The sequence below is a fragment of the Halichoeres trimaculatus genome, unplaced genomic scaffold (assembly GCF_033239565.1).
Source record: "Halichoeres trimaculatus isolate MK-OKI-2021-1 unplaced genomic scaffold, fHalTri1.1 fHalTri1_scaffold_1, whole genome shotgun sequence".
Lineage (NCBI taxonomy): Eukaryota > Metazoa > Chordata > Actinopteri > Labriformes > Labridae > Halichoeres > Halichoeres trimaculatus.
The window spans coordinates 18,546,643-18,572,990 of NW_027437179.1; the positions used below are offsets into that span (position 1 = coordinate 18,546,643).

A 26,348-nucleotide genomic window follows, 5' to 3' on the forward strand; every position below is an offset into this window, starting at 1 on the left:
TTGTTTAACTGTTTGAAATGTGTTTGTTGGGTTTGTTGATCTCAGGGAAGAGGCAGAGACATGGTTTCATATAAATAGCAGTATAAATTATTTTATTTACAGAAACTTGTTACAAAACAAATATACAATCTTTTTTCTTTAAATATTAATTCTAACCTATTTTTTGTTCATGAATTACATAGCAGCCAATACATAAGTCCAGCTGAAAATGATTCTGATAATGTATACAAAAGAAATCTATACACACTTTTACATAGTATGAATGGTGGATTCATTTCTCCTCCCAAACACGAGCTGTATTCTCTCTCTCACATTCACATTCCAAGTCTATGGTGCTCATAAAAAACATCCACACAATATTTCTGCTCACGGGAAACATTTTTTGGATGTCAGTTGAGTTTGAGGGTAAACAAAACACTTGATTGAAGATTGTTTGTGTGTACAAATATCTCGGTAAACCAGAGGAGGCTTAAAGCCACACACTGAGGCTGACAAATGTCGATGTCTTGTTTGGAAAACTGCGATAATCCTCTCTCTAAAGAAAAACACACAACACTAAAGTGTTTCATAATGGGCAGCTGACAAGCTCAGGTTTTACCACATTTAGGGTTCATAGGTAGATTAAAACACAAACTCCTAAACACTTCGAACATTCAAGTAAGGTAAAACGACCCAAAGAATACTGTCTTCAAACAGTCAGGGTGAAACAAATTCAGGCACTTTCTTAATTTGATATCTTTTTTTTTAAAAGCTGCAAACTATTTCTTCAAAAGCTGTGTTTCAATTACTGGTTTGGCAACAACAATGCAAGCGGTTGGACTGTTTGAAGTGTCTCTTGCAATGATTGCTTAAGTCCCTTCCACCTATATAAAAGAACACAAATGTTTCCATCATGAAATGTGATTAAGGTCTACAAAGTGTTTTAAGAGTCTGTGGAGACTGGTTAGACAAAGGGCACAGCTTCAAGCCTGCAGGACATTTGAAAATCACAGGCTAATTGGGTCATAATGTAACTCCTGCTGTGTTGATTCAGAGGCAATGTAAAATGTGTAAAAGCACATGTGATTGAGACCTTGAAACGTAAATAAAGGTTTCCTCTGTCAGACAGACACATGCTACAGCGGCGACACTTTGTTCCTTAAAGGTTTTCAGTACATGATTCATGAGATGCTTCACCTTCTACATATAGGTGTATTGCATTAAATAGACTTGGCAGTGAACCACTCTGACTTTTATTCTTTTTTTTAACTAAATAAATAATTTTTTTTCAATTGTACCAAATATTCAGCTTGTATGAAAAATGCCTGTGCAAAAATACATATTTCTCTATGTACAATTTGTTAACAAAATATGTATTCTCAAATAGGGAGATTCAATACTTGTTTGATACATAGGCTACAAGATAAATGATTCTTTAAAAAAACTACTCCACTTCTTACAATCTGACATCAGTGAAGGTTCTAGAAATGAAAAGTTGTTGCCTAAAGTTTAAAGAAGTCCCGTGAAGCCATCTCCATGAATCTCGCACCATCAAACCTGCACGATAGCACTCAAAAAAGCAAACGTCCCAGCAAGATGGGCAAGTATTGCCTGATTTAAGACTCCATTTTGACAAAGGAATAGAGTAAAATGCCTGGCCATCTACTGCGACAATTCCTACACACATACACACACTTAGTGTTCCAGCAGGGCATTGAAAGTTTGAACAGAGCGAGCGTAGTGGTTACACACAGGAGGGACAATCCAACCCACAGAGACGGGTGATGTGCATAAAGTTTGCTCCAGTTAAGACGTACCATACCTGATTCCCAAGGTGGGAAAAATTACAATTCACATCTTCCCATGGCTGTTGTGGACATTCACACAGCCTCACGGGTATAAGTAGGTCAGTTGTGGCAATAACAACAGGGTTTGCACAGATTTTTCTTCATATCCATGTCGGCATTGCACCATCACCGCTTCATAACAAGACTGCCTGCTTTTAGATACAAAAAACAAAGTAGTTGGCAAAGCTGGTAGCAGCTGTTGGCTAGCTCTGACGACAACTAAGCAGTGCCTGTGGAGTAAGTAGTTCTTTAGTGCTGTTCACAGTTGGGGGTAGGTCTACTGTTGCTGTCATTTTGCACAATGGAAAGATTCATAAAATTAACAGGTGTCCTAAAGACCAAGCTCTCTTTCTATCTCTGACAAAAGATTCAATCGGGCACATCAGGCGTCCTATTCACATTGGAAAACACAACTGTCTCCACCTTGTCTACAAAGACTCTTTGTAGTTCAGTGTAAAAAGCTTGTAAGAAATCATTAAAAGGTAACACTTGCATAATTATTCTGGATAATAAAAGTTGGCCCGATCGTCCCAAGGGGCTTCTCTCCGGCAACTGCGTGTGACCCGAGGTTATTCAACGTGCCGCTCGAGAGTCAGACAAACAGAAAGCAAACCAACAAGGTGATTGTGTGTTTAAGGTGTTAAAAGTAACAGTTTGCTGCTCCTCCTGCTCTCCATCCAAGGCTTCTGAGATCAGGCGCTGGGGGTGTAATTAAGTCGGAAATTCCAGTAGTCCAGTAGAATCTGACATGACGAAAATACTCGTACTCACGTGCACAATCACACAGTCATTCTTAAGAACACAGAGGAGATCAGCTTGATGCCTCCCCAGTTGCTCAGCATCATGACCGCTTGTTGCTGCAGCCCTTAACCTGAACCCAATGAGCCGGCAGCTCATCTGTTTCCATTGTTCCTCCTTCTTCAAAGCAGACAGGAAGACCTCTAAGAATACAGGGATAACACTTGTGTTAGGGGTCCTATTCTAGCTCACTGGAACCCCTGGTGCTCCACGTGTTCCCCACACACAGTACCACCTCTACTCTCTCTGTTTCACACACACACACTCATTTACTCTCACTAACACACACACATGGCTTTGGGAGAAATAGGACCACATTGACTTCACTGGGCAGTCCAGATCATCTCCACCCTGAGGATTGTGGGAAGCTGAGAGTAATATGGGTTTGACTTTAGAAGGCCTCGTGCAGTCCAGAGCAGTAAACAGGCTGCTCCGGACCATTCCCCGTCCGCCCACTGCTTCCATACCCAGAAGCCAGATACCACTGTCAGGGACGAGCCTTTGGCTGGGAAAAAAATGGAGAAGGAAAGTTCAATAATCAGTCTGAGGACGGAGCTTTGCTGCCGTCGGATACAATCACAGCTATAACCAATGGAGACTGTAATGTTTAAAAAACAAGATAATGAGAAATACTAAAGAATGAGGATCAGGGAAAAAAGATTTTAGTTTTTAAAATGTTTTTATGAATGAAACGAAATGTGAGGTTTGTAATTTCTTTACGTTTCACAGGACTGAAATGCGTGCTGGAGGTGTAAACCCACCTGATGTAAATGGGAGTTGTTGGGCAGCCCCGGCGTCCCAGGAATGCTCCGTCCATGCTTCCCATGGACGTTATTAATGGCAGGTGACTTAGCCACTTTGGGTCTACCTGGTCCTGGTCCTGGTCCCACCCCTGGCCCCCCTCCTCCACCACCACCTCCTCCAAGTCCTCCTCCTCCAACCCCGCTATTGATGCCGCTGGAGGCAGGAGAGCTTTTGCGCTTCTTTCCTTCCAGGCGGCCGTCTGAGGGGTGGTGGCTGAAGCTGGTGTGGTGGTCTGATGAGGACTGATGGTGCACGAAGGGCCCCAGAGAAAGGGTGGAGTCGCTGCTGTTCATCACCACACTCATACGTTTGATGGACTCTGCAGGGCTGCCTGAGGGAGGACCCCTCGCTGGTGGCCCCGAGGAGCTGCCTGCTGATCCTCCAGAAGGCTCGGCTTTGAGGCTGAGTGAGTTGGTCCGCACAGTGGGACCACAGTTCAGTCCCACACTGTGAACTCCACTGTGGGAGGAGGATAATGATGAGGATGCAGGGCCTAATGAGCCATGATGGTAGGTGCTCCCTGAGCTTCCAACATTTGCACAGTTCTTCTTGAAAGAGGAGGAGGAGGAAGAGTAGTTGGCATTAGAAGAGGAGGATTCAGGAGGGCCGTGGGATGAAGACAGAATAGAGCTGTTCTTTCTTTTCTTCCCAGAGCTGAAGCTAGTGCTGCTACTGTTACTGTTGGCTCCGCTGCTGCCCCCACCTGTGGAGTTTGAGATGACATGGGTGGAGGAGCTAGAGGAGACCTCTTTGGGCCTGAAGGACGATGACGACTTGGTAGTGCTGCTGCTGGAGGAGCGGGACTTGAGCGCCCGGCCTGAGGCTAGGGAAGGAGCTGAGGAAGAGGAGGAAGAGGACGAGTGGGCTGAAGGCATCTGCGGCGACGAAGACACTTGTCGGGCCTGCGTAATGCCGTAGGCCGGGTGCTCAGCCCCGCCCTGAGGGGAGCTGCGGGCATTCAAAGTGGTCCCATAGGAGAGCATAGATTTGCCCTCGTAGGATTGGCTATAAGGAGTCTGGGGCAGGGTGGCAGGGGGAGCCAGGAAGCCTGAAGAGGGAGTGCTACTGTGGGAATTTGTGCTTGTCCTATGCGTAGGTGCAACAGAGGAGGAGTTCTCCAAGGCCAAGGGGATTTTCCTGCAATGAGGTTTAACACCATTAATAAATAATTATGTTAAAGTTGTTGAGAATTCTGACAGAAAAACACAGGGAAGAACAGATGCAGCTCAAGACATTAAAACATTGAAAAAAAGAATATTTCCTGTGAGATATAAAAGGAATGTTGAGTACTTTCTGAACTCATTTCATGTAAACTGATATTCTTTAAGCTTTGTTCTACTTTTGGAGAAATTAATTAAATCAAATATCTTGAAATATAAGGATTCTTCAGAGAGTAAAATAATATTATATTCTTTCTCTTAGTCTACTTAGAAACAACTGCAATTATGAGTGCCGAGCGCTATGAGAGACTGCTGACTTGACTGATGTCCAGTTGATGATAACTGAAAACTTTCACAAGAATGAGAGTAAGGGTAAGCCACAGGTGGGTGTTGCTGTAGGGCTGGCTGTACGCACAGTGCTGTACTCAAGCCCATTAACAGATAGTTGAAAAGACCCTGGAAAGACTTCAAATGGAGAAGACCGAGGCTGGTCTCAGAGGAACAAGGAACACCCAGCACAGATCTTTTTTGGCCAGGTTCTTTTACTGCTGCATTCAGAATAGCAAGCAACTCCTGAGCCACAGTGAACATCAGAGGAACTGACCACCTACCCATAGTGCCAAAACGTGTGGTTTGCTGAACATGGTACTACTGTAACAAGTTATATGATTTAGATTAACAATGCTATGAGGAGGATCTGTATTAATTGCTTGCCACCTTGTGGCCCGGAGTCTCTGCAGACTGTCGTGAGTTACTTTTAGCAAGGTTTGTGTTTGTTTTGGTATGAAATGGAGATCAGATTAAAATAAATTTTCTTTAAGACAACTTTTTACGGGATACAACGTCCGGAGGCAAGGTACTTATCAGTACGGTTACGTAGCGCTACATGACATCAAGCAAACGTTGTAGCAGCCGGCTATATGTTAGCTTGGTACTCCGGGTGTCTGTAGGCTAATGTGACAACAAGTAAACACGTTCAATTTGTAAGTAGTTTAGTAGCCGTTTATATTCAGCACAGCTGCCAGTCCAGTGCTCGAAGACATGCCTGCAATGTGTTTCGTCAGTAAATCCTGGTTAGCTGTGTCCTGCCAGTCATCTACCAAGGAGAGCTAATGTAACCTCACTCTTCATTTTATTGATAGACGCTCTTCTCACTACTAAAATTTGTCAGCCAGCGTGGTGTTGTCATAGAGACCTTGATGTACATCAATCCGGTCCTGGTTGACCCAAACTGGAAGCTAAGAAGTAGCACCCAAAATAACCTGTAGCCAACAATACTGGAACTGATTATCTCATTTTAAAGTGTGGATTATGATCAGGCATATATCTAGGAGGGAGACTTTTTCAAGATCACTTTCAAACTCCTCACAGCCCCTTTAAAAGCACACAAATAAAGGAAAATATGTTTAACGATAATGATAAAGTGCTTGTACATTAGACATCTCAGTCAGCCAGTAACACTTCTTTCATGAACAGATAGGATTAATGAGTGTATGACATAGTAGTCCCCATCTAGTCCCATTCATGCGTTGATGGCCTAGCACCAGGGTCAATTTTGGGAGAGTTGAGCGTCTTGCCCAAGGACACTTTGGCACGTTTACAGTGAGACCTACATCAAAACCCTGACCTACCAATAAAGAGGAGTTCACTCAACCCCTGTATGAAATAATCTTTTTAGATGAAATTACAAAAAAAGCCCATGATGCAATAATTTAATGAGATGCAACTTTACAATTCCTGGCTTTTATATGTCATGTGAAGTAGAAAAACTTACTTCCACATCTGAGAGTTGACATGCTTGTCCATCATTGTGGTTAGGGTGCATCTCACTCTGTCCCACCGACGGTCAAAGGAGTAGCAGCCTCTCCCAAACAGTCGACTTCCAAACGTACAATACTGGAAAAAAAAACAAGATACTTATTACACACTTGAAGTTAATCTGATATGGGACATAGAGTTTCAATTTCTGACAGGGTGATGCCTGAAGAAAAAGATAATTTTCTACTCAGTTTGAAAAATGTATAGCTAATAAGAGAACAGTGCACATGAGGTTCACTTACAGCTGCCGGCCGAGGGTGATAACCTGAATAGTGACAGTCCAGTTTGTCAGTGTTGTCCTCCCGTTCTTCATTTTCTCCTTCATCACTGGAGGGACGAGAAAACCCGTCAGGGGTACTTTGGGGGTGGTGTGGTGACTCATGGACTACAGCAGGATCTCCAGGGGTACCTCCTCCGTGACTGCTGTTTAGTCTGCAAGAGAAGGCCAAGTTTTTGTTAAAAACTATTTAAGAGAAGGATGTTACAAAAACAAAATGAAACATGTGGAGTAGAACATACCGTGGAAGACCAGGGCTGTGAAATTTGGGTTTGCTTGGTGGCAAAGGCTTAGTGGTGTCTGGGGCAGGGCCATTGCCATGAGCAACCTGGTGGGCGTCATGAGCAGCGGCAAGGTGGGAGGCGGGGTGTGGGTCCCTGAGAGAGGGGTTTTGCTGGGAATGGGGTTGGTGGAGGTCTCTCTCCCTCTCCCGCTCCCTTGTTCTGTTTTTGTGCTCTGCCAGCAGTGTGTCAAAGCGCTTCCTCCGCCCTGGCACGGCCCTCCGCTGGCTTAGGGAATGTGTCTGGTGGAAGATAGGAAAAGCCGAAGGTCAAAATTATAATTAGGCAGGACGCCTCATTTGAGCGTTTACAATCCAGAGGAGTCCCCTTTTACATTTTTTAATGTGAATAAAATTCTGAAAGTTAGATGATTTGGTCTGTATTTGTAATTACAACACCAAACTATCTAAATAACATTTACTTTAACCTCTGAGCCTCTTGGCTAGCATCCTGCCTCAGGAGTATCACCCAACTTCAAGGGACTTGTAATGTGACTTGTCAAAGAAGTCTTCCAGCATACATTAACAGTTCATCTGTGGGTTTGTGAAGTGAAATGGAGCTTAAGTTGAGAGGCCACAATTAAACCTACTCAAACTATTTTCCAAAGTGTCAAAGTGGCCAAAGGTATAACAGCTGTGTTGTCTTTTCACTAATAAACTTCACAGTTTATGCACAGTAGTCTAAAGACTCAATCAGTTGCAAGACGAATAGCTCTGACATACACTGCACATTAATCTCACATTCCCTAATATGAATAAAGACAGAACATAGTTTCCCTTATGTACACATTGCAAAATACAAGCATGATTCAGGAGCTTAATAACAGGTAATTAAAGATAAACAGCTTTTTTCATTAGCTCTTGATGGCACAATGGTTTGCAGCGTATTGAAAATTATGTGTGAGAAAAAAAATATTACACATTTGTTGTGTTTGTTATGTATGCCAAGATGCATTGTGATGGGTGAGCATTAAAGCCAATTTTTTTTGCAATATAAACTTGCTTACTCTCTTGGTGACCTTTAGTTTAAACATGGTTAAATTATGGGGTACATGCAACTCCAGCAAAGGTATACTGAGAGGCTGGGCGACAAGATGGTGATGGAAATGAAATTTGGTTTATCATGTTTACACTGGGGACTGGCACTGGGATTTTGTCTTGCAACTGAAGCTTTTTTATCAACCTTTTCATCATTAAAGTGATTAAAATATCCTTCCAATGATTAGTTTAGACCCTTATGGTGACTTCTAGAAGATATGTGATCTTTCTTTCTCCAAAAAACATTAATGGCTTGCTGCAAAATGTCTCCCACTGTGACACCTGCCATGGCACCTGTCACTGAATGTTTATTGTTTGACCCAGGGAGTGGAGGGGGCGTGGCTTAGCCTTAAGTCAACTGTGTTTCAACACATTGTATAAAAATCCCGGTTCTTATCTTGTAATGTGATAAAGGGTCCAAAAACATTTTCATTAGTATTACAATGGTCTTTCAGTTATCTTTTTGGGAGAACAGTGGAACTTCACCTGCTGTTTCCCATCAAATGATGAACAGTTCATTAAAACATGAAAAAGAGTTTAGTTACCTTGCATGTTAGTGATCTTGTGCATGGTTTCCGGGCTGTAATATCCACAACGCCACAGTGGATATCTGGATTGAACTCGCGCTCTGAAGGTAAAAAGAGAAGTATGAGAGAAAAACCTGTTACTTAGGTCCCATCCTTTGATTTATGGTATGATTCAAGTAGTTTGTGTCAAAAAGTATAATACTTTGTAAAGTTTATTAATGCAACATAGTGCAGATATTGTGTACCTGTGACTTTCTTGTTTATGTGGCGTCTGCTACTGGCACTGCTGCTGCCGTCCTGCTTCTTGTCGGAGAGGACTGAGAGGTGGCCCTTGCCGTTTGGAATCTGACCTGGGGCCAGTAATGGTGGCTTTGGTATGGAGGGACAGTTAAGGCCTGGTTTAAGGGCTGATGATGAGGAAGAGGAGGAGGAGGTGATGGTGGTAGTGTTGGAGCTCACAGTGGTGCTAGAGGAGGATGTAGAGGATGATGAGGTGGTGGCGGGGGCAGATGGGGCCTGCACCAGCTTAGCTGACGAGTCCACCCTCAGATGCATCTTCTCCACCTTGACAGCCGGGGTGAGGCTGGAAGAGAAGGTTACAGAGATGAAGAGGGCAGCAAGGAGGAAGCTGAGAGTTAGAAACACGGAGCCAGTGAGAAATGCATGGTAAGAGACAGATGTGCACGAATGGATGGGGCTGGGAGGACAAAATAAACATCTAATATGATCCATCAATATCAAATACTGAGAAAAAGAAACAAACAGCAATAACCCGACTGGGCATGGCCATGTAAGCACCAACTACCCTTTTTAAAAACCGGAACATGCTCATATTCTAGTTTTTAAAAATCTGAAAATCACCTCTAGGTTACTTCTTTTCTAACCCCAATACTTAGGCATGTATACGCCTATTGGGATATCCACATCCAAAGGAATATTAATTTGTGTTCTGCACATGTTCTGTTTGCAAAGAATCTGGGTCTTTTGGAAACTGGAAGTTCGCTGTGCTGCTGTTGTTGTTACTGCTGTTGCTATGGATACGGAAAGACAAATCAGAAATGCACATTGCATCATGACGTTCTCCGTGAGCAGAGATGTTGTCAGTGCGTCACTGTTTTGATCGGAGTACCATGTAAACAGGAATAACCCTGTAATGGGCTGTTCTAAAAGGGTTATTCTGAATGTTTCCAAAAAACGGAATATTGACCTTAACCCAAATATTGACTGAATATAAATATAGCCTATGATTAAAAGGTATGTCATTTCAATAACTCTATCTATGTGAACTGGTGTAGAACAGAAACAACACAAAATAAATCAATCACACATGAGTGAGCCAATTTTTTTGCATGAAGGATGTGTGTTCCTGTCTTTGTGCTGGCTAAACTTGCAGGCACCTGTTGTGTAAGTCACAAGTAAAACAACAAAATTAAGCTTTGTTTCAGGATCAAGCCTTCAATTTTGGGATGTTAAAACAGTGTTTGTGTGATATTGGCAATTTAATATAACACAGTACAGAAGGCTGTTGGATCAAGATTAAGATGTGTGTTGAGAAAAAACCTCAAACCGCAAGCAACTTTTATCTGGTGCCATCAGAAGAAAAACTGACACGAAAATCAAGATCTTGTAGTGAAAACTTTGACGGGAATCAGCTGTTACACTCTTAAATATGACCAGATTTCAGCACTATCAATATGTCATCCATTTTTTCACTCTGGGGACCTGGTTCATACATCTGTGTTGAGTTTTTGCTCCTGACATTCACTCGCCATCTACTCTGTTGTGTGCACAACCTACTTGTGTGTTGGAATGACTGTGTTAATTTGCAATATTTTGCATAAACCCCAACTGGCAGTGCAATTTCTGTACCAGTTTCTAAAAAACGTCTAATAAACAAGATACGGTAGGTGAAACAGTTGGGGGGGCTAAAGTGCACTGAGAATTAGGAAACAAAGTGCTGGAGGAAATATGAATATGTCTGATAGCAAAAATTTTGACAAGACAAGAAGTCACGAAAAATTGTGCAGGCACAGTGAAGTTTTTACGCAGATGTAAAAATAAAATGCTTTACTTAAATAAAAGTGGCCAAAAAATGTCGTCACAACCCCAGAAAGTTGAGATCAGTTGAGTTTAGTGAATAATCTTTGGATCATATGCACAGGTTCTATCCACGAAAGGAGACTGTGAGTTGACATGAGTTGATTTAAAAACTTAGAGCATATTATATTTTAACCTTTCTAAACTTATATACAAAGACAGACTACAGGATGTTTTAGCCACTTGAGACGGATCAAGTGTGATTTTTAGAAATATTAAATCTCTGGTGCAAAATTCTCTTTTCATGATGATCATTCAAAAAGGCTCAGAGAAATATCAAATACCTGAATAAAAATAAGTCTGTCTGTTGCTTTTTGTTCTCTCCAGACAGCACAGGGAAATCCAGCCAAGGGTATTTAGTAACATGAGAAAGATTATTTTGAACTGAAAGGACCAAACATTTCTGTAACCCTCTCTTGTGTCTAGTTGAAAGAACTGTCTGTTGGATGTCAGTTAAACTCATATTGTGGCCATGTTCACTTTAAAATAAACAAGCTTTAAAGAAGTATTACATCTGGGAATGTCAAAATGACTGAAAACTCTCACTGAAAAGATAAAAGGTCAAAACTGACCCAGGGTTTCTGGCCTGTGTGTAACCTAAAGAGTTTTTTTTAAAGATGAAGAGCTAAGATTCCTGTTTTATTGTTGCTTTCCAAAAACCCTGTAATAATGCCACAAATGCTTAAGACAAGGTTGTAACATTTACATGAAAGTGGCCACTTGATTAGGGTAAATAAGTAAAACCAACATGAGGCACGACATCATTCACTTGCAGAGTGAATGATGTCAGAATGAAACTTAAGTTTCAGCTTTAATGACTCGGATATCAGTCTCCTCAAAGCATCCCCAGTTCATTCCAGCAAAGTGAACAGCGGCTGGCATTAACATTTATTTCGCTGTCACAGCTCAGCATTCAAAATGCTGTTTTGATTAAAAAGGGAAGGTGACTGTATTTCACAAACCAAGCAACACATGCTGCTTCCGGCACTGTTTGATTATACTTACATCTTGTCTGGCTGGAGCATCCTGAAGGGTGGAAAGGAAGGAGGTCTTCGCTGAATGCTTGGCAGCTTCTCTTTGGCTGGTTTTAGGAGTTTGGGATTCGAGGAGGAACACGAAGACGACGTTGTAGAGGAGCATAAGGTGGATCCAGTAGTGGAGGGTCGGCTGAGGATGCTCCCACTCGTCACTACAGACCCCGGGCCCAACCCTGGCCCAAGTCCGCTCCCGCTGCTCCTGTTCCTGCCCGACACGGGGAAGGGCGAGGTGGAGGCTGGTTTGCTGGCAGAACTGTGTCTTCTCTCTGGGGTGACATTGTAAACCAAGCTGTCATTAAAACATGAGAAGTTACTCAATTAGATTATCTGAATCAAGTGTAACGTTGCTTTGAACAAACACATGAAACAGACAGGTTTATCTGGGAAAATGTGGCAAGTGTTAGATGATGAGCCAGAGAGAAGGCAAAAATATTCCTTGAGCAGGTTTCCTCAACAACAAACAAGCATATTTTGTGATTCATGCCAGCTCAGCCTGAAATAGATCCAGCCAACAGGTCAAGAGCTTCATTTCCTGCCTGAGCTTCTTAGAACAGCTACTGAGCAAACTGATAAAAGACAGTATGACAGCAGTAAAGGTTAGGCTGATACTGAGCTGTGGATGGAAAGACAAAAATAGGAGAAAGGAAAAAAAAATACTCATCATCCAGTGCATGCATCCAAAACTGAACATTCAAAAACAGCAACCTGTGCTTTCAAAACATCAGACATTGATCTTCCAGTGAACCCACAGTGTTCAGAGAAGTTTTCAGGCTGTCAAAGAAACCCCCATTACTGTCCTTTTAGATACAGACATATCACACTTGTAATCTCATTGTTATATCTTCAACTTTCTTAGAACATAGACTCATGTCATCATTGCAATGATGCATTTCATTGAGTTAAAGTTAATCTTTCCTCAGCAGAAACCAACAAGGCAATCTAAATCCAGGCAGTTTGTTTTTCAGAAACGTACAGTCTGCTGTGACCTGTACCAAAGCCTCAAAACTTGGCAAGGCAGTAGCTTCTTAGATATACTGGACCTACAGGGTCACTGGGAGGTCACAAAGACTATGACCATAAGAGGAGTGTGAGAGAGAGGTGTCTGCTGATAGGATAACTCCACTAAAGGTTGGCTTAACCCTCTTGTTGTCATCATTTTGGCAACTGAGCAAAAACGTTACCAGCTTACATACATCAGGAGAAGTAACAGGTTCTCGATTCAGATAGAAGGACTGTGAGTTGGCTGGTAGCTACTGTGAAGAGGTGTGAGCTCGGTATGCTAACCTTTAACTGGGCTAACTGCACGGTGTAGCTGAACAACTGGGCTGAAGGCCAAAGCTCAGTCTCAGCAGGTGATCTGCAAACAAGCTTGTTGCTGCAGAAACAGTGGAGGGGATATTAACACACACACACACACACACACACACACACACACACACACACACACACACACACACAAACACACACAGAGCAGTCACACTCGGTCCGTTTCAGCCCCGAACACACACCTCCAAACTACATTCTTCCAGTTCCCCTTTTTCAAGGAAATCTTTCAGAAAAGGCTCTCTCTTTTTCCCCAAGGGCCTCACTGCACACCCATTCATGGCACACTCCAGATATCTTCCCTGCTTCATCTTTGATACCTTTTCTTCCCGTCACTTCCTCCATCCCTCCCTCCCTTTTTTTCCCTGCAGTCTTGTTCTGTCCCAGTCACAGTCGACAGCACACTTTGCACACAAACTCACACCAGGAAACCCCGGCGTGACACCAACAGCGCTAACACTGAGAGGAGAAAGCCAACACCGGCAGCAGTAGAAGACTAATAAAAGAGAAGTGAAGAAAAATATTGGGGGGAGGAATAAAACACAAGGAACAGGAGGAGCCTCAATATCCTGTTTCACAGTCACAGTTGGCTCTGTGCTAAGGGGAATCCCTGGGTGTGAGGATGAGAGGGAAGTACTATCACGTAAGACAGCCTTACTACCTTTTCTACAAGCAACATGTTTAATCCTAATCAAGACCTGGCCACCATGCAGCATAGGGATGGGTACCGAATTACGTACTTTTATGGGTACCGGCCAAATTCAGTCAAAAGTACCGGGTACCGATTGAAGTAAAACCAAAAGGTACCATGTTTAGGTACCTAAATGCATCTTTGTGACTGTGAGGGAGTGGAAGAGTAGGTTATTTTCCAAGCTGGACAAGAACATAGCATTGCAAGGCTATGTATTGAAGAATAAAAATGTTATATTGAAAAAAAGTAATATTTTATTATTAAACAAATTAATATTTTTTACCACATAAACACAAAAAAGGACAGAAAAGTGGTACCGTTGAGTACCGGTACCAATTGCCAGGTATCGGGCATTGGTACCGTATCATTTCGAATGTGAAAGGTACCCATCCCTGATGCAGCATTTGTAAAATAATAACCTGGTTCAGACAAATAAATAACGATTGCACAGTAATTCGTTTTCATGCTTAAGGTCGAGAAGCTTTATTCAAACAAGCTGAGCATTTGCGGCTAAAACTTTTCAGAATGGTACAAATTTTGATTTCAAAATGGTCAATTTTCATGGCAGGGAATAACTTTGCAGTTAATTTTAAGTCATCTGATCCTCTTCAATCTAAATTTTCACTATAAAAACTGAGGCATCAAACACAGCGAAACCCAAAATTGTGCCATTCTTAAAACTTTTGGCCACAACCGTAAAGCAGCCTACCATTCAGCAGTGATTAGTCATCCCTGCTGGGTCCATCCACAGTCAAAAAGCACTAACACTTAACAGGCAAGTGATAGACTCAAAGAAGCATGATAAATTAATATTGAGAACATCTTCTTTTCCCTGAGTCAATGCTACAAGGATTCTTCTGGTAAAGATGTCTGAAGTTTTACCAGGACTTGAGTGTTAAAACGATCAAAAAAAAATCAAAATTTAAATTTCAAACTTTAAAGAATCTGTCACTTCAGTGTTTCTCATACAAAGACTGTTAAAGAGCATGTTCAGTAAAATTTTGATGGTTCTTACTTTTCAATTTTAAACATACAAGATCTCCATCCACAGGGACAAGAGGATCCTACTATCTCTTGTAACTTACTGTCCCTTATGTCTGACTGCCTGTAGCACCTGTGATCAGATTGAGGGATGAAAAGACAGAGACAGAGAGTTGCCCAACAGCATGTCCCTCTGAGATATTGCACTGACTGAAGTTAAACCTCTTGTGTTTTGTATTAATCTGTGTTCAGCTGGTTCCCGTCACTGTCATTTTGGGCTATTTTTGTAGTCATATCAACCAGGCTTTTGCACAGGCAGATCACCTGTTGTGCTGACAGACTATTGAGGGAAATATTTCAAAACTTATATTGTTTTATTTTTGCATCTTCATAAAATCCTGCTGGTAAATATTGCCAAAAGATCAGACACTGAAAACACAAATGGTAGGAGAGATGTACAGAAAGAGGAATGTTTGCAAGTCCAGTTTGTACATGTGTGGGTTTGACAGAACAAGAAAAAAACTAAAAAAAAAAACTAAAGAAAAGAAAATAATAAGGTTAGCAAATACAAAAAAAAGAAATAAAAACAAATATATTTGCATGTTCATAGTTGTGTCAGACTTCCTTGGTCCATGAATCCATTTAGACCAAAAGTTGAGCAGCAAGAAGAGAGATCTGTGTTTTTCTCTGCTAAAAAAGATTTCTTGGATGAATTTTGTAGTAGTGGTGGACACTAGAGCTGGACTGTCAAAAAGGAAAAGGACAAAATAGCAGAAGAAAGCTAAACAAGACGGTGACAGAACATGGGCCAAAACACGGCTTAAACCGTTTGTAATAATGTGCACACACATGCAGCAGTTATTTTGCAATGGTCTGTTCACACTTGAGAGTCTATCAATAAAATGAAGAACCAGGTTATGTTGGCTCTGCTTGGTGAGGTTGGAGTTGGTAGATGTGAAAAGCTGCATTAAACAAATAAAAGTAGCGTTAAAAACTAGATCTGGTCTTGATTCATTTACTTTCTAAACCAAAACGCCTAAGCGGGGATCAGGTCCTCATGATAGTGGGTGATGGCGCTCATGGAAAACTGAGTCTTTATCCTGGAAAACACTTAAGATTCCAGGTAAAGGTGCCACTGCAATCAATGCCACATAGATAGTCCTCACATTGCTTTTAATACAGATACTTTTAATAATACAACAGAGACAGATGACATGCCATATGATAGAAAGAGATAATGTATTTAAATATTGGCTGGGGGATGGTCACCTATTGCCCCAGGTTCAGCATCGCTCTGTGGGAGACCCTGTAATTTCTGTGGGATAGAGTATAAGATATAATAGAGGATTTGCATTTGGGAGGGTGAGGCTGTTGAGTCAGATTTCATTGGACATTTAATTACCTTCACTTGGCTCTGACAAAGTGTTGAGCAGATAGCTGTCTAATTAGGAAATTATGAAAAAGACCCCATTCAGGAATTTAAATTTCTTTTACAGAAATTTTGAGGCAGCAGTTAAAACACTGACTATTGATGAGCTGATCAAACATATCACAGCTGTGACTGTAAGCTACTAGGAATCCCAAAAGCTGCATCAGGGCTAAAAATATTGATAGATATGGACTACTTTATTCATCACAAGTTATTGGGAATAAACTGATTACGACCAGAGACCCTGTGCATTACAACACTACCCAGAAAATGATGTACCATGGCCACCTGCTGGGGAGCTGTCAGTGCTGTTTTACTTCAGAATTCAAGATGCCCTTCAATGATTGTCTTCCTCTCCATGAAATCCCCAGACAGGTTAGAAAACTGCAGTTTGGAACAGTCTGTCTGGTCTAGACAAGCTTGTTTCAGTCTTATTGTTTAACAGTGTGGAAGGAGTCCTTTTCTGTGAGTGTTATTGTCAGTAGAAAGGACAGTTCCTCCAGGAACCATGCACTGTTCTATCTCCCTCTTGTGGCTGACCTTAAAAACTGTAACTGCCTGTGAACTTGTTCAGAGAAAGCACCACTTAGACTAAAAGACAAAACACATTTGAGCAGAAAAGAACTTAGCTTAAAAACACAATAAAAGGTTATCTTATCTGTGTTTGGATTGTGGAACTGTACAAAACTGCTGTTAATTTGACTTGAATTCCAAAGACTGATATAAAAGCCCACTTTGATCACACAGGGCCTACATGACAGGGCATGGTAGGTGTCACTTCAGTATGCAGTCTACCTTATCATTTCCAGGAAATGAGTTTGGGAGTGTGTAGACAGTTTATTTCTCTCAGCAACTGTGGGCGTTAGTGAACTCACTGTGAACGCTGTCAAGTTTAACAAGATTCACAGTGATACCATCACAGAATTCACAGATTCAGTTTTTCCGTGTTCACTCCAATCAAAGATCCAGCGTTATTAACTGTGAACCTGAAATTCATCCACTAAATATGCTTACACACACACCCTAAAAAGATGAGAAACGCTAAATATCTGATCTGAAATGATCAGTGTGTGGGATTAAAAAAAGGTAGATTATGGGGAAAATTGAGAGAGACACATTAAACACTAACAAGGAAAAAGAGACAACTGCGACAGTGGGTTACTAAATAAATAAGTTAATCTCAGTATGTGGTATCCAATCTCAGGTTTTCATTTCAAGGAGAAGAAGTGTAGGGGGAGTAGAGTGAGTAGTGGGAGAATAAATACCACCGTTTGTGTAAATGTGTGAAATACAACCAACAGCCTTGAAGTGGTGTATGGTTTCTACATGTGCATGTTATTTCCATCTCAGCTGATCCAGTCCATCTATAACATTCACCATCACTGTGTTTTTTGAAGGCTGTACTCGAGGAATGTTAACTGATGTCAGCTATCAGGGTTAGGTTTAAAGCATGCATCTTTGCCAATCCACTAGCTGAAGGCTTCGCTCCAAGCCGAGACGCTCAGCTGTGTACAACTACCCCGCAATGGCTCTTCTTTTTAGGGGAGCAACCCTCAGTAGCTCCAGCTACTAACAGCATGGATAAGGACACAGAGGGTGGGAACTTTTGGAATATTAGATCTATCTTTGCTTACAAAGACAAATGACTGGTTGAGAGTCAATGCAGAGAAACTCCCCAGACTGGAAGACCTGACACGTCAGTATCGCTGCACACAGCAACATCAATGCCTTCTGAGTAGGTGTTTTCTACAGCTGGACTGCTTGTGACCAGTGTGCACTCCTGATTGACGCCCAACTGCATGGACACACGTATGACAAGCCAGCTAAAGACACTTGTTGTAGAAATTCAACAATAACTAGTTCAAGCATGGCTCCCAAGACCTCAGGACACCCTACATCATTTTAAAAGACGCGCATGGAAGCAGCGTTCAGCTCCATTCATTCATATGAGTTAAGGTTCTTTAAACTCTAAATTAAACCTGTAAGCAGCATAAAAACGCGTGGTCAGAAATGATACCACACTGTGGACTAAAGTTCTGCTGGATTCTGACGGGATTACAACTGTCACAAAGAAACCGGTGTTTAAGAATTAGTAGGGATGCACAATATTATCGGCACAATATCGGTATCGACTGATAAAAGCTTAAAAACACGTTTATTGGTATCGACAGATATGGAAATTTCTGCCGATAAGCACAGCCGATAAGGTGCTATTCAGTTAGGATTATTATTATTTTCCATCTGAAAAATAAGCTCCTTAAATAAAATGTAGCACTTCATTTATTTGCACTGCAGAGCTCTGTGTCTGTCACCAGGTTGTTACAGTAGCTCTAAAATAATCAAATGCGACTTGTTTATGTCAAAAAATGCATTGTACATTTAAAGTTCATGTGATCTAAAGAAATTATTTTTCTGTATTATTGTTCTGAAAAAATAATACATTTCTTATTTATGGTAAAATCAAATGTTTTTTGTCTTGTTTTATGTGTGTTTCTTAAACAAATAAGACCGTCACAATAAGAGTAACATATAAATTCCAGTACAGGGTAGACTTAGCTTTCTTTACAGTGAAAAAAACAAACAAACTTGTGATTATCGGTATCGGCCAAAAGGGGTTTCGATATATCGGCATATCGGATATCAGCAAAAATCCAATATCGTGCATCCCTAAGAATTAGGAGTGATCATGCTAACTGGCAACCTTCAGCTAAATATGTCGCGGCCAAAATACACCAAATGTGAGTCCGGTCTAGCTTCACTCTGTTACGGCACTAGATCAGATAAGTTTACGATTAAATCAATGCGTCGACTCACACTAGATCCACTTCACTGCAGTCCGGCTGCTGCAGGTTACAGCAGATACGCAACAATCTTGTTTCTGACAGAGCTGTGATGCGTCATTCCAGCGTAGGGCTTGTAACGTATACAAGAAAACAGCAATGGTTTTATGTTGAAAAAAAACCAAAAAACTCTACCTAAAATGTACATCCAATTTTTACTGAAACAAAAACACACAAAATCAAGCATCTCATTTTGCAGAGTGTATGTATACTTCGTACATACAAATGCATTTCTATGTGTAAGCTTTTACATGTTTGACACTTACCATAGTGTGCTTGGAAGGCTTGGGGTTTGACCACCTGGCTGCAGTGGCTGCACATCACCAGGTAGAAGTCGTCCTGTGCGGGACACTGGCCAAATATGGGCATGTCTGTACAAAGGGGAAGAACCAGCAACAAAGGGGACAAGTCAGGGAGAGGCACAAAATAGAGCTGCTTTTATCCTTTCAATCATTGCATTGGAATAAAACAACATTCATATAAATAACAAAAATTGTGCACAGGAGAACCTGACTGACCAAGAGTGGGACATAAACAGATCATCACCATGCCTGAATTGCCATTTACAAGGGAAAAGTATTTGATGGTAAGAAACAGGGGAAAGACAGAGCCAAAGGTTACCTGCTGTCAAAGAAATACTGTCTACGAGGACCTAAACAAGCACAGCATTTAAACAATGTACATCTGGAAAGTTGACTTTAAATGAGAAACTCTCGCTTGGAAGCAAAATATTGGGTGTGATCCTCCCTCCATTCTCCTTATGCATCTCTTTTGTTCCCTTGATGCAAAAAATATTAACAGTCTGTAAAAGAAATATTCAAAAAGAGACTGGCATCTCTGAGACCCCTCTCAAAAAGCATACTTGGACTGCGTGCCTGCATCAACTCTCTGTTACTGTTACTATTTGAAATGAAGCTTAATGTTTCATTTAGACTTACGCATCAGTACACCACATGTTCGCTGCAAGTTTAGCCTCTAGTGCATCTGCTCAGTGAGTAATTTACAAGTGACTTTAACATTAAACTGCTCAGAAACACGATGCCATTGATAACAATAAGAATACTACAGCTCACAAAAACCCTGCAAAGCTGACCACAGCAACAAGGGAGAAAGACACAGAGTCTCAGATATCTTAAAGAGTTTTTATGTAATGTTTCAGTGCCTCTGTCTAAGGAGTATAGAAACTGTGTGTTGTTGTTTTTTCTTCCTCAAGAAGACTCATCCTGTATTACCGCAAAGAGAATGCAGGTTATAGTTGCAAATCATATAAAAAGCACAGGAAGCATGAATGCTGTGTTGTTCAAATAACATGTCTGCTGCACCAGCACATCTCACCACCTGATACCATTAACCAAACCTCCCGCCTCACAACCCACTCTCAGGCTAATCTGAGGGAAGTGCCGCTCCTCACCAGAATGTGATCAAAATTTACCCTGGCGCAGAAAACCAGGAACCACCTAATTAAGGAGGCTAATTAAGAGATTGCCTGGGGCGTTATGATGAGACAAGCTCAAGACGGGATACAAGAGGGGAGAAGCAGGGCCCTTCTCCTATGTGTGCTCCACCAGGACTGTCAAGGGTTCTCCAAATATCGCTGGCCAAGTCTGGGAGGGATGAGGGCCATTAAGCAACCACTGCATAAAATAGGGGCTACCTGGCGGGTCAGTGACGTTCTTCAGTGGATGAAGTGACAAGCTTAATGCTACTTAATGCATGTCAATTGTCTGAAGCCACTCAGCTAAGTGTCTCCTTCAGTAGCAGTGGAGCAGAAGGACTTATTTTTCACAGGTCTGCCACAGAGAAAAGGCAAACGTCTTCAATAGACGTAAATTATAAAGACCCTGAGTAGGGAAGCACACAGCTGATGTGCATGAGCAAGAGCCTGACAACTACGTAAAAGGGCAAGCAGGGAAATGTGATGTAGAGGGCAGTACTCACTAGCTGCTACTAGCAAAAGTTAAGCCATTAAAGCAGATGACAGAAGCTGGCTCCAAGGTTTGATTTTTGACTTTATGGGTCAGTTTCTACCTAATTATTTCTTTGAGACACTCAGACGTACTTGGGCTTTGTCAATAACAACCTACATTTAAACCACAGCTTCCCTCAGATTTTTTATTGTGGCAGAACAAGCATATTTCCTCACTAGCAGTAGCAAGGTCAAACACACTCATTCTCAAAGTGCTGCCTCCGTTCACTCAGAGCATTCTCCAAACGGGTCACTCGACTATGAAAGCAGCCCAGCTAGATCTTCTCTGCCACCCCGCATTCAACGCGCTGGCACCAGCAGAACTGTACTGCTAAAACGGCCTGGCTTGTAAAGAGGTTCAACGCCAGTGTGCCTGCCCCTTATTTCAACCTCCATTTTCTTCTTGAGCAAAGAAGAGATGAAAAGGATATAAAGGGAAAGGAAGTCAGAGTGGAGGAGAAGGAAGGAGGGACAGATGAACAGAGCAAAGCTAAGAAGAGAGCACAACAGAGAAAAAACAGAGAGGGGGAGAGCAGGCCGAGGCCTTAGCAAGACAAAGAGGGAGAGACTGAACAGAGGACCTGCGCTGGTGGAGGAGAAAGGGAGCCTGAGAGCACGAGACAGAGGAAGAGAATGAGAGTCCAGTTAATTTCAGCATCCTCGTCCGTGGCAGTGATGAATGATCTAGGTGGAATAGTAGCTGCTCTGGCTGCCTCAGCGCAGCACACACGCTGGCTGAATCTGACCTGTGGCTGACACTGGCACTACATTTCCCAGCTACCCAATCTGTGACGTTATAGCTTTAAATTTATGACAAAAGCGGTGGCAGATGAAAAGTGACTTCATCAGTCATTTAATGCCGTACATCTTTTCAATGTGTTAATCATAGCTGTGTGTGTCAGAAAGGCAGCTACACCACAGGAGAAGATCTGCTGTGAGTCATGATGAAGAGGTGTAGTCATCCACTTGTAATACCCCAACTCAACACACACACAGACACAGAATAACACTTTAGGAAGACACATCTTCTGCTACAAGTAACATGTGTTGATTAACCTTAGTATACAGACAACATTCACGGACTGATGCTGCGGCACAACAGAAACATGTTTTAAGGCCAGATCTATGTGAGCTCACAGCTTTGAATGTGAGGTGGCTGCTCTGTCTGCCTGTCTTCTTGTTACGACTTGAATTATCTCATCATACTCAAATCAGACACAGACACTGACAATGGTTTAGGTCATTCATCTTCTCATTACATATAATGTAATGAATTTCATACCAAATGTGAATATATTCCCCAAAAAACTGAACAGTGTTTTTTCTTGATACAAAGAGGCTTAAAGGTATGCACACTTCAACTGTTGTTTCAAATAAACTGAAAAATCGCACATACAAAATAAGCGTCATGGATACTTGTGTGATCCACGGTACTTAAGGTAGACGTCATATCTGGATTAGAACATTAGAACTAAAAGGGTAAAAACATGGACATTCATGAGCATGGACAGGAAAAATAAAACAAAACAAAACACCTGCGTCTCTAAAATCACATGCATAAATCAATGCCCAGCGTTGTGAAGTGAGTGGATCATCTGCACCGTAAACTGTCAAATTATGTGACAATTATTTTCATGACATGGACTGTTTTGTTGCTGGCAGCAAAATTTGTGTTGGTGTTTATTGTCAGATGAAAATCTGTGGGATTTTATTTTGACAAATGAATGACATTTTCTCATTATCACAAATGATATTTTATACAAACAACAAGACAGACAGAATGACTTTTGTTCCTAAATAAAGTTCAAGGAGAGGGATGCATCCACTTATTCACCTCACTGTTCTTGTGGCTTTGATGGCAATCTTACTGCAGCAAGATCATGTGTGCTGAAAAATCAGTTTAAAATATTCTTTGTGATTATGAGACTATATCACTTCTGACTGTTTCTTTTATTTCAAAGAAAGAAGCTATAGTTCTCTCCATTAACAACATAAGGACACCTAATTTCATGAGGGAGGCTCCGAACTGTTATCACTCCATCACTATTAAATCCAAACAAACATGATGCTCATTCATTTGTTTTACTATTACACAGTCATCTAAATTTGCAGCTGATGCAGTCAACTGGATTTCTCTGAGGTCTGACTTAGGGCTTGCAAAAGTTGAAAATGTGCATGATTGATGATTCATAATTTCACAAAATTGCTGTTTTATTGTTGTGGTGATTTACCTTTGTACGAAGGCTCATTCTAAATCTAGGCCTGCTGGCAGGACAAACAAGTAAATGCTAAACATGGTGTTTCCAAAAATAATTTGAGGCACAAATGCTTTAAAATATCCCTTTGTGGTTCAAAAGCCAGATGGTCTGTACTTCTAGTATCAGGGGCTCAATCACCAAAGTCCACATTCTGTCATCTTTCACTGTATCTGCTCACCATGGGTTAAAAAGTACAACCTATGAAATCCTCTCAGTTTTTACACCTTTTTAGCTTTAGATGGAAATTGCTGAATGGCCAGTGACCATCTTACCAGCATAAACAGGTTTATCTTTCCCATTATTTTTTGTAGTAATGGTCCTACTGATTTTTGTATATCTGGTGATTGCAGCCTTTTGTATTTCCTATGTTTAGATCTTAATAAATCAGAAACCTATGTTACATATAGGTGGGCTGACAAGGGCTGGAACGTTAAGAAAGTAAACTTGAATGTGGCATTTGATCTTAATCTTCTATTAGCATTCAGGTAAATATTTGCGAATGAAGACCCTGACTGTTTGTTAGTATTTTTGTTGAATAAGGAGGAAACAAGATCCCAACCAAATGTATCTTTTACGAGCCATGAAAAAAACAAGCATTTTAGAAAATGTTCTAAGGACCATATTTACGTTCAGGGTTCTTGTATTAATAATTTGGCAACTAATTTGTCAAGTTTGAACAAATACGTGCTAATAAGCCTGAAGAACCCAAGAACATTTTGACAACTTGGATTGCTTTCCTATAATTTATAATATGAACATGAAATGTGGTTGAAGGTTTGCTGTGTAGAATGAGCAGAAATGTGGATGCAAAACTCTGTTATTCGTATTTTGCATCACTACAAGACTAAAGTAAGTAGAAGTTGTTCACTGTTAAGTTATTTAATGCAGAGTCGTAAGGGTCAGCTACCTCACCAATAACAGACACGTTTCTTACTTGTTATATCCGGTAGTCCAATTGATTCCGGACGTGCATGATTTACAGTAGGTTTACAAGTTGGCTGTCCGAAGCGTGTTATGTTTGAATCAATGTGTATGTGTGCAAACCTCCAGAACCAAAAACACCTTTGGCCCTACAGTAAAAAATAACACTCACCTTCTCTGCACAAACGCATGGCTTCTCGATTTTTCCCGAAGTCTTTGAAACTTTCTTCCGATTCAGCACCTGAAAACGAGGCGATCCGACACAGACAAATAAATAGTTGCACTTGCTTGCCTGCCCGTGCTGTTGCTACCAGTAGCGTTTCTTCATATTACACCAAAAACTGCATGCAATCGGCCAAAAAAGGACAGGACTGGCAACTGCCTCGCTCCACCTCGCTTCCTCGAACACATTCGGGACGCAGGGGAACTCACCGTCATTGCCGTGGAGTTTGGAGGCGTCGACCCAGTTGCTCCAAGGCTGTCCCAGCATTATTTCTGGACTAGGCAATGATCTCCGCTCCGCAACAGTCGCCATTGCTGTGGAGCCTTCTCCCCGCTGGATCTGCTGCTGCTTCAGCTGCTGCCTGGCCGCTCGGCGCTGCTCCCCCCTGACGTCATCCTCGGCCCTTTCCGACATTCTTTCCGCTACAATGTAACAACACAAGAGTCAGCGTTGGTCGCGCTCGGGATAGGAGGACTTTTTCACTGATTGACACGGGCACACGCGTGTTCTTTTACCGTACCCGCCCCTCAACAAAAAAGGGAAAAAAACACCCTGTGTGGCCACTTTGACAAGCAACAAGTACAAAGCATAAACCGCCTATGACATAGATCGCCCTGACTAGTTAGCCTTTAGTTTAATCTCTTTTACACGCCTGCCTGACTAATTGGTCCGGTGATGGTGTTGAGCCTTGCATAGTAAAATTTGACGTGCCTCCCTAGTTCATCTTTATGGGGGGTGACGACAATAATATTTGTACATTGGCTTGGTAACGTCAGTTTCAAAACCAAGAGTGGTTACTTTTTATTTTTTATTTTTTTGCAAAGGCTACTTCACAAATGCACTTATAAGACACCACACATACCTGAGTACAGTCTGCACTGTATTACAGCATATTCTGAATATGAAAGACTTAGGGTGCATAATATTTCCTTTATAACATTCCATGTAATGACAGGGCACTTTAAATCTAACTCATATACATATGAGCTCAGCCCAATCTTCATTTTTCTGTGTGCATAATTTTGCAGTGATATCGACAAAAAAATTGTGAGTCATAACTTAAACCCTATATGAGCTGATGACGATAGGCAGGCATTAAACAGCATACTCTGAACAATGTGCATAACACTTCAATAATACATTTTTAAATACACATACACTTGGAGTCAGTGTGATATTAAGTGTGTAATATTTTGTCCTCTTTCCTACTACTGCAACACTCACCTGAGCGAGCAACAAATATGAAAAATGTCAGACACAATTGGAAACCCCGGCTATTAAATTGAATGAATGCATCAGTGATGACAGATAAAACCATTAGAATGGTAGCCTGATCTTCAAGATTTAGTTTGGGGACTCAGAAAGCACTATGCCAGCGTTGTGCACAATGTTGTGTTCAACACTGGGACCATTTACATGCAGAACACTTGAGAATAGTACATTCAGGTATATGCACAATCTAAAAAAAATACAATGTGGAAACAGTGCTAGTAGCAGTACACATCACCACACCCAAACATTATTTTTCTACTGGGTTAAATTTAATGTTAGACATTGAAGACAGCAATTTATGAAAAAAAACTGACGAGTTCAATTGATCTCAGTGAAGCCCACTTAAAATGATCATTACTGTTATTTTGAACAAATGTAACAAAAAAGTAACAATAAGATTGAGAACCTACTTAAAAACTCTCCCGTGTGATCACTCACTTACCTGATGCCTAAACACAGTTATCCAGAGACACTTTCAAACTGTACAAGCAGTGATCCACTCTACAAATGCCTATCTTTACATGACAAAAGCTGGGAAGCAGCTCTATTCCTTGACTTGCCAAACTTTTTATGTGGATTGATATTACTCTTGACAGTGAAATTTTAGTACACTACTCAACCAGACTGACAAGAAATCAAGGACAGTTGAGGTATCTTTCTGAGATGTCTTACTGCTATAAACTAGAAGATATCTGAAAAGAAAACCCTCATAAAAAAAGCACTGGTTGTATTTTGGTTCAGAAAAAGACAGATAAAGGACCTTGAGCTAAACTGACCTTGGC

The 26,348-nt window shown here is 41.3% G+C and overlaps 1 protein-coding gene across 2 annotated transcripts in view; it reads right to left on the minus strand.

Annotated features, from left to right (window-relative positions):
• Window positions 1-64: 64 nt before the first annotated feature.
• Window positions 65-26,348, minus strand: part of atxn7 (ataxin 7) — a 30,920-nt gene continuing 4,636 nt past the window's right edge. For both annotated transcript variants that reach the window (XM_074668007.1, XM_074667998.1), the window contains 11 exons: window positions 24,504-24,716; window positions 24,244-24,312; window positions 19,193-19,297; window positions 11,631-11,928; window positions 8,774-9,111; window positions 8,547-8,629; window positions 6,926-7,206; window positions 6,649-6,838; window positions 6,363-6,484; window positions 3,386-4,565; window positions 65-3,129 (listed from right to left, as the gene is read on the minus strand). In XM_074668007.1, coding sequence (XP_074524108.1) covers window positions 3,112-3,129; window positions 3,386-4,565; window positions 6,363-6,484; window positions 6,649-6,838; window positions 6,926-7,206; window positions 8,547-8,629; window positions 8,774-9,111; window positions 11,631-11,928; window positions 19,193-19,297; window positions 24,244-24,312; window positions 24,504-24,708 — 2,889 coding nt within the window. In that variant the 5' untranslated portion in view covers window positions 24,709-24,716 and the 3' untranslated portion in view covers window positions 65-3,111. The remainder of the gene's footprint in view (window positions 3,130-3,385; window positions 4,566-6,362; window positions 6,485-6,648; window positions 6,839-6,925; window positions 7,207-8,546; window positions 8,630-8,773; window positions 9,112-11,630; window positions 11,929-19,192; window positions 19,298-24,243; window positions 24,313-24,503; window positions 24,717-26,348) is intronic.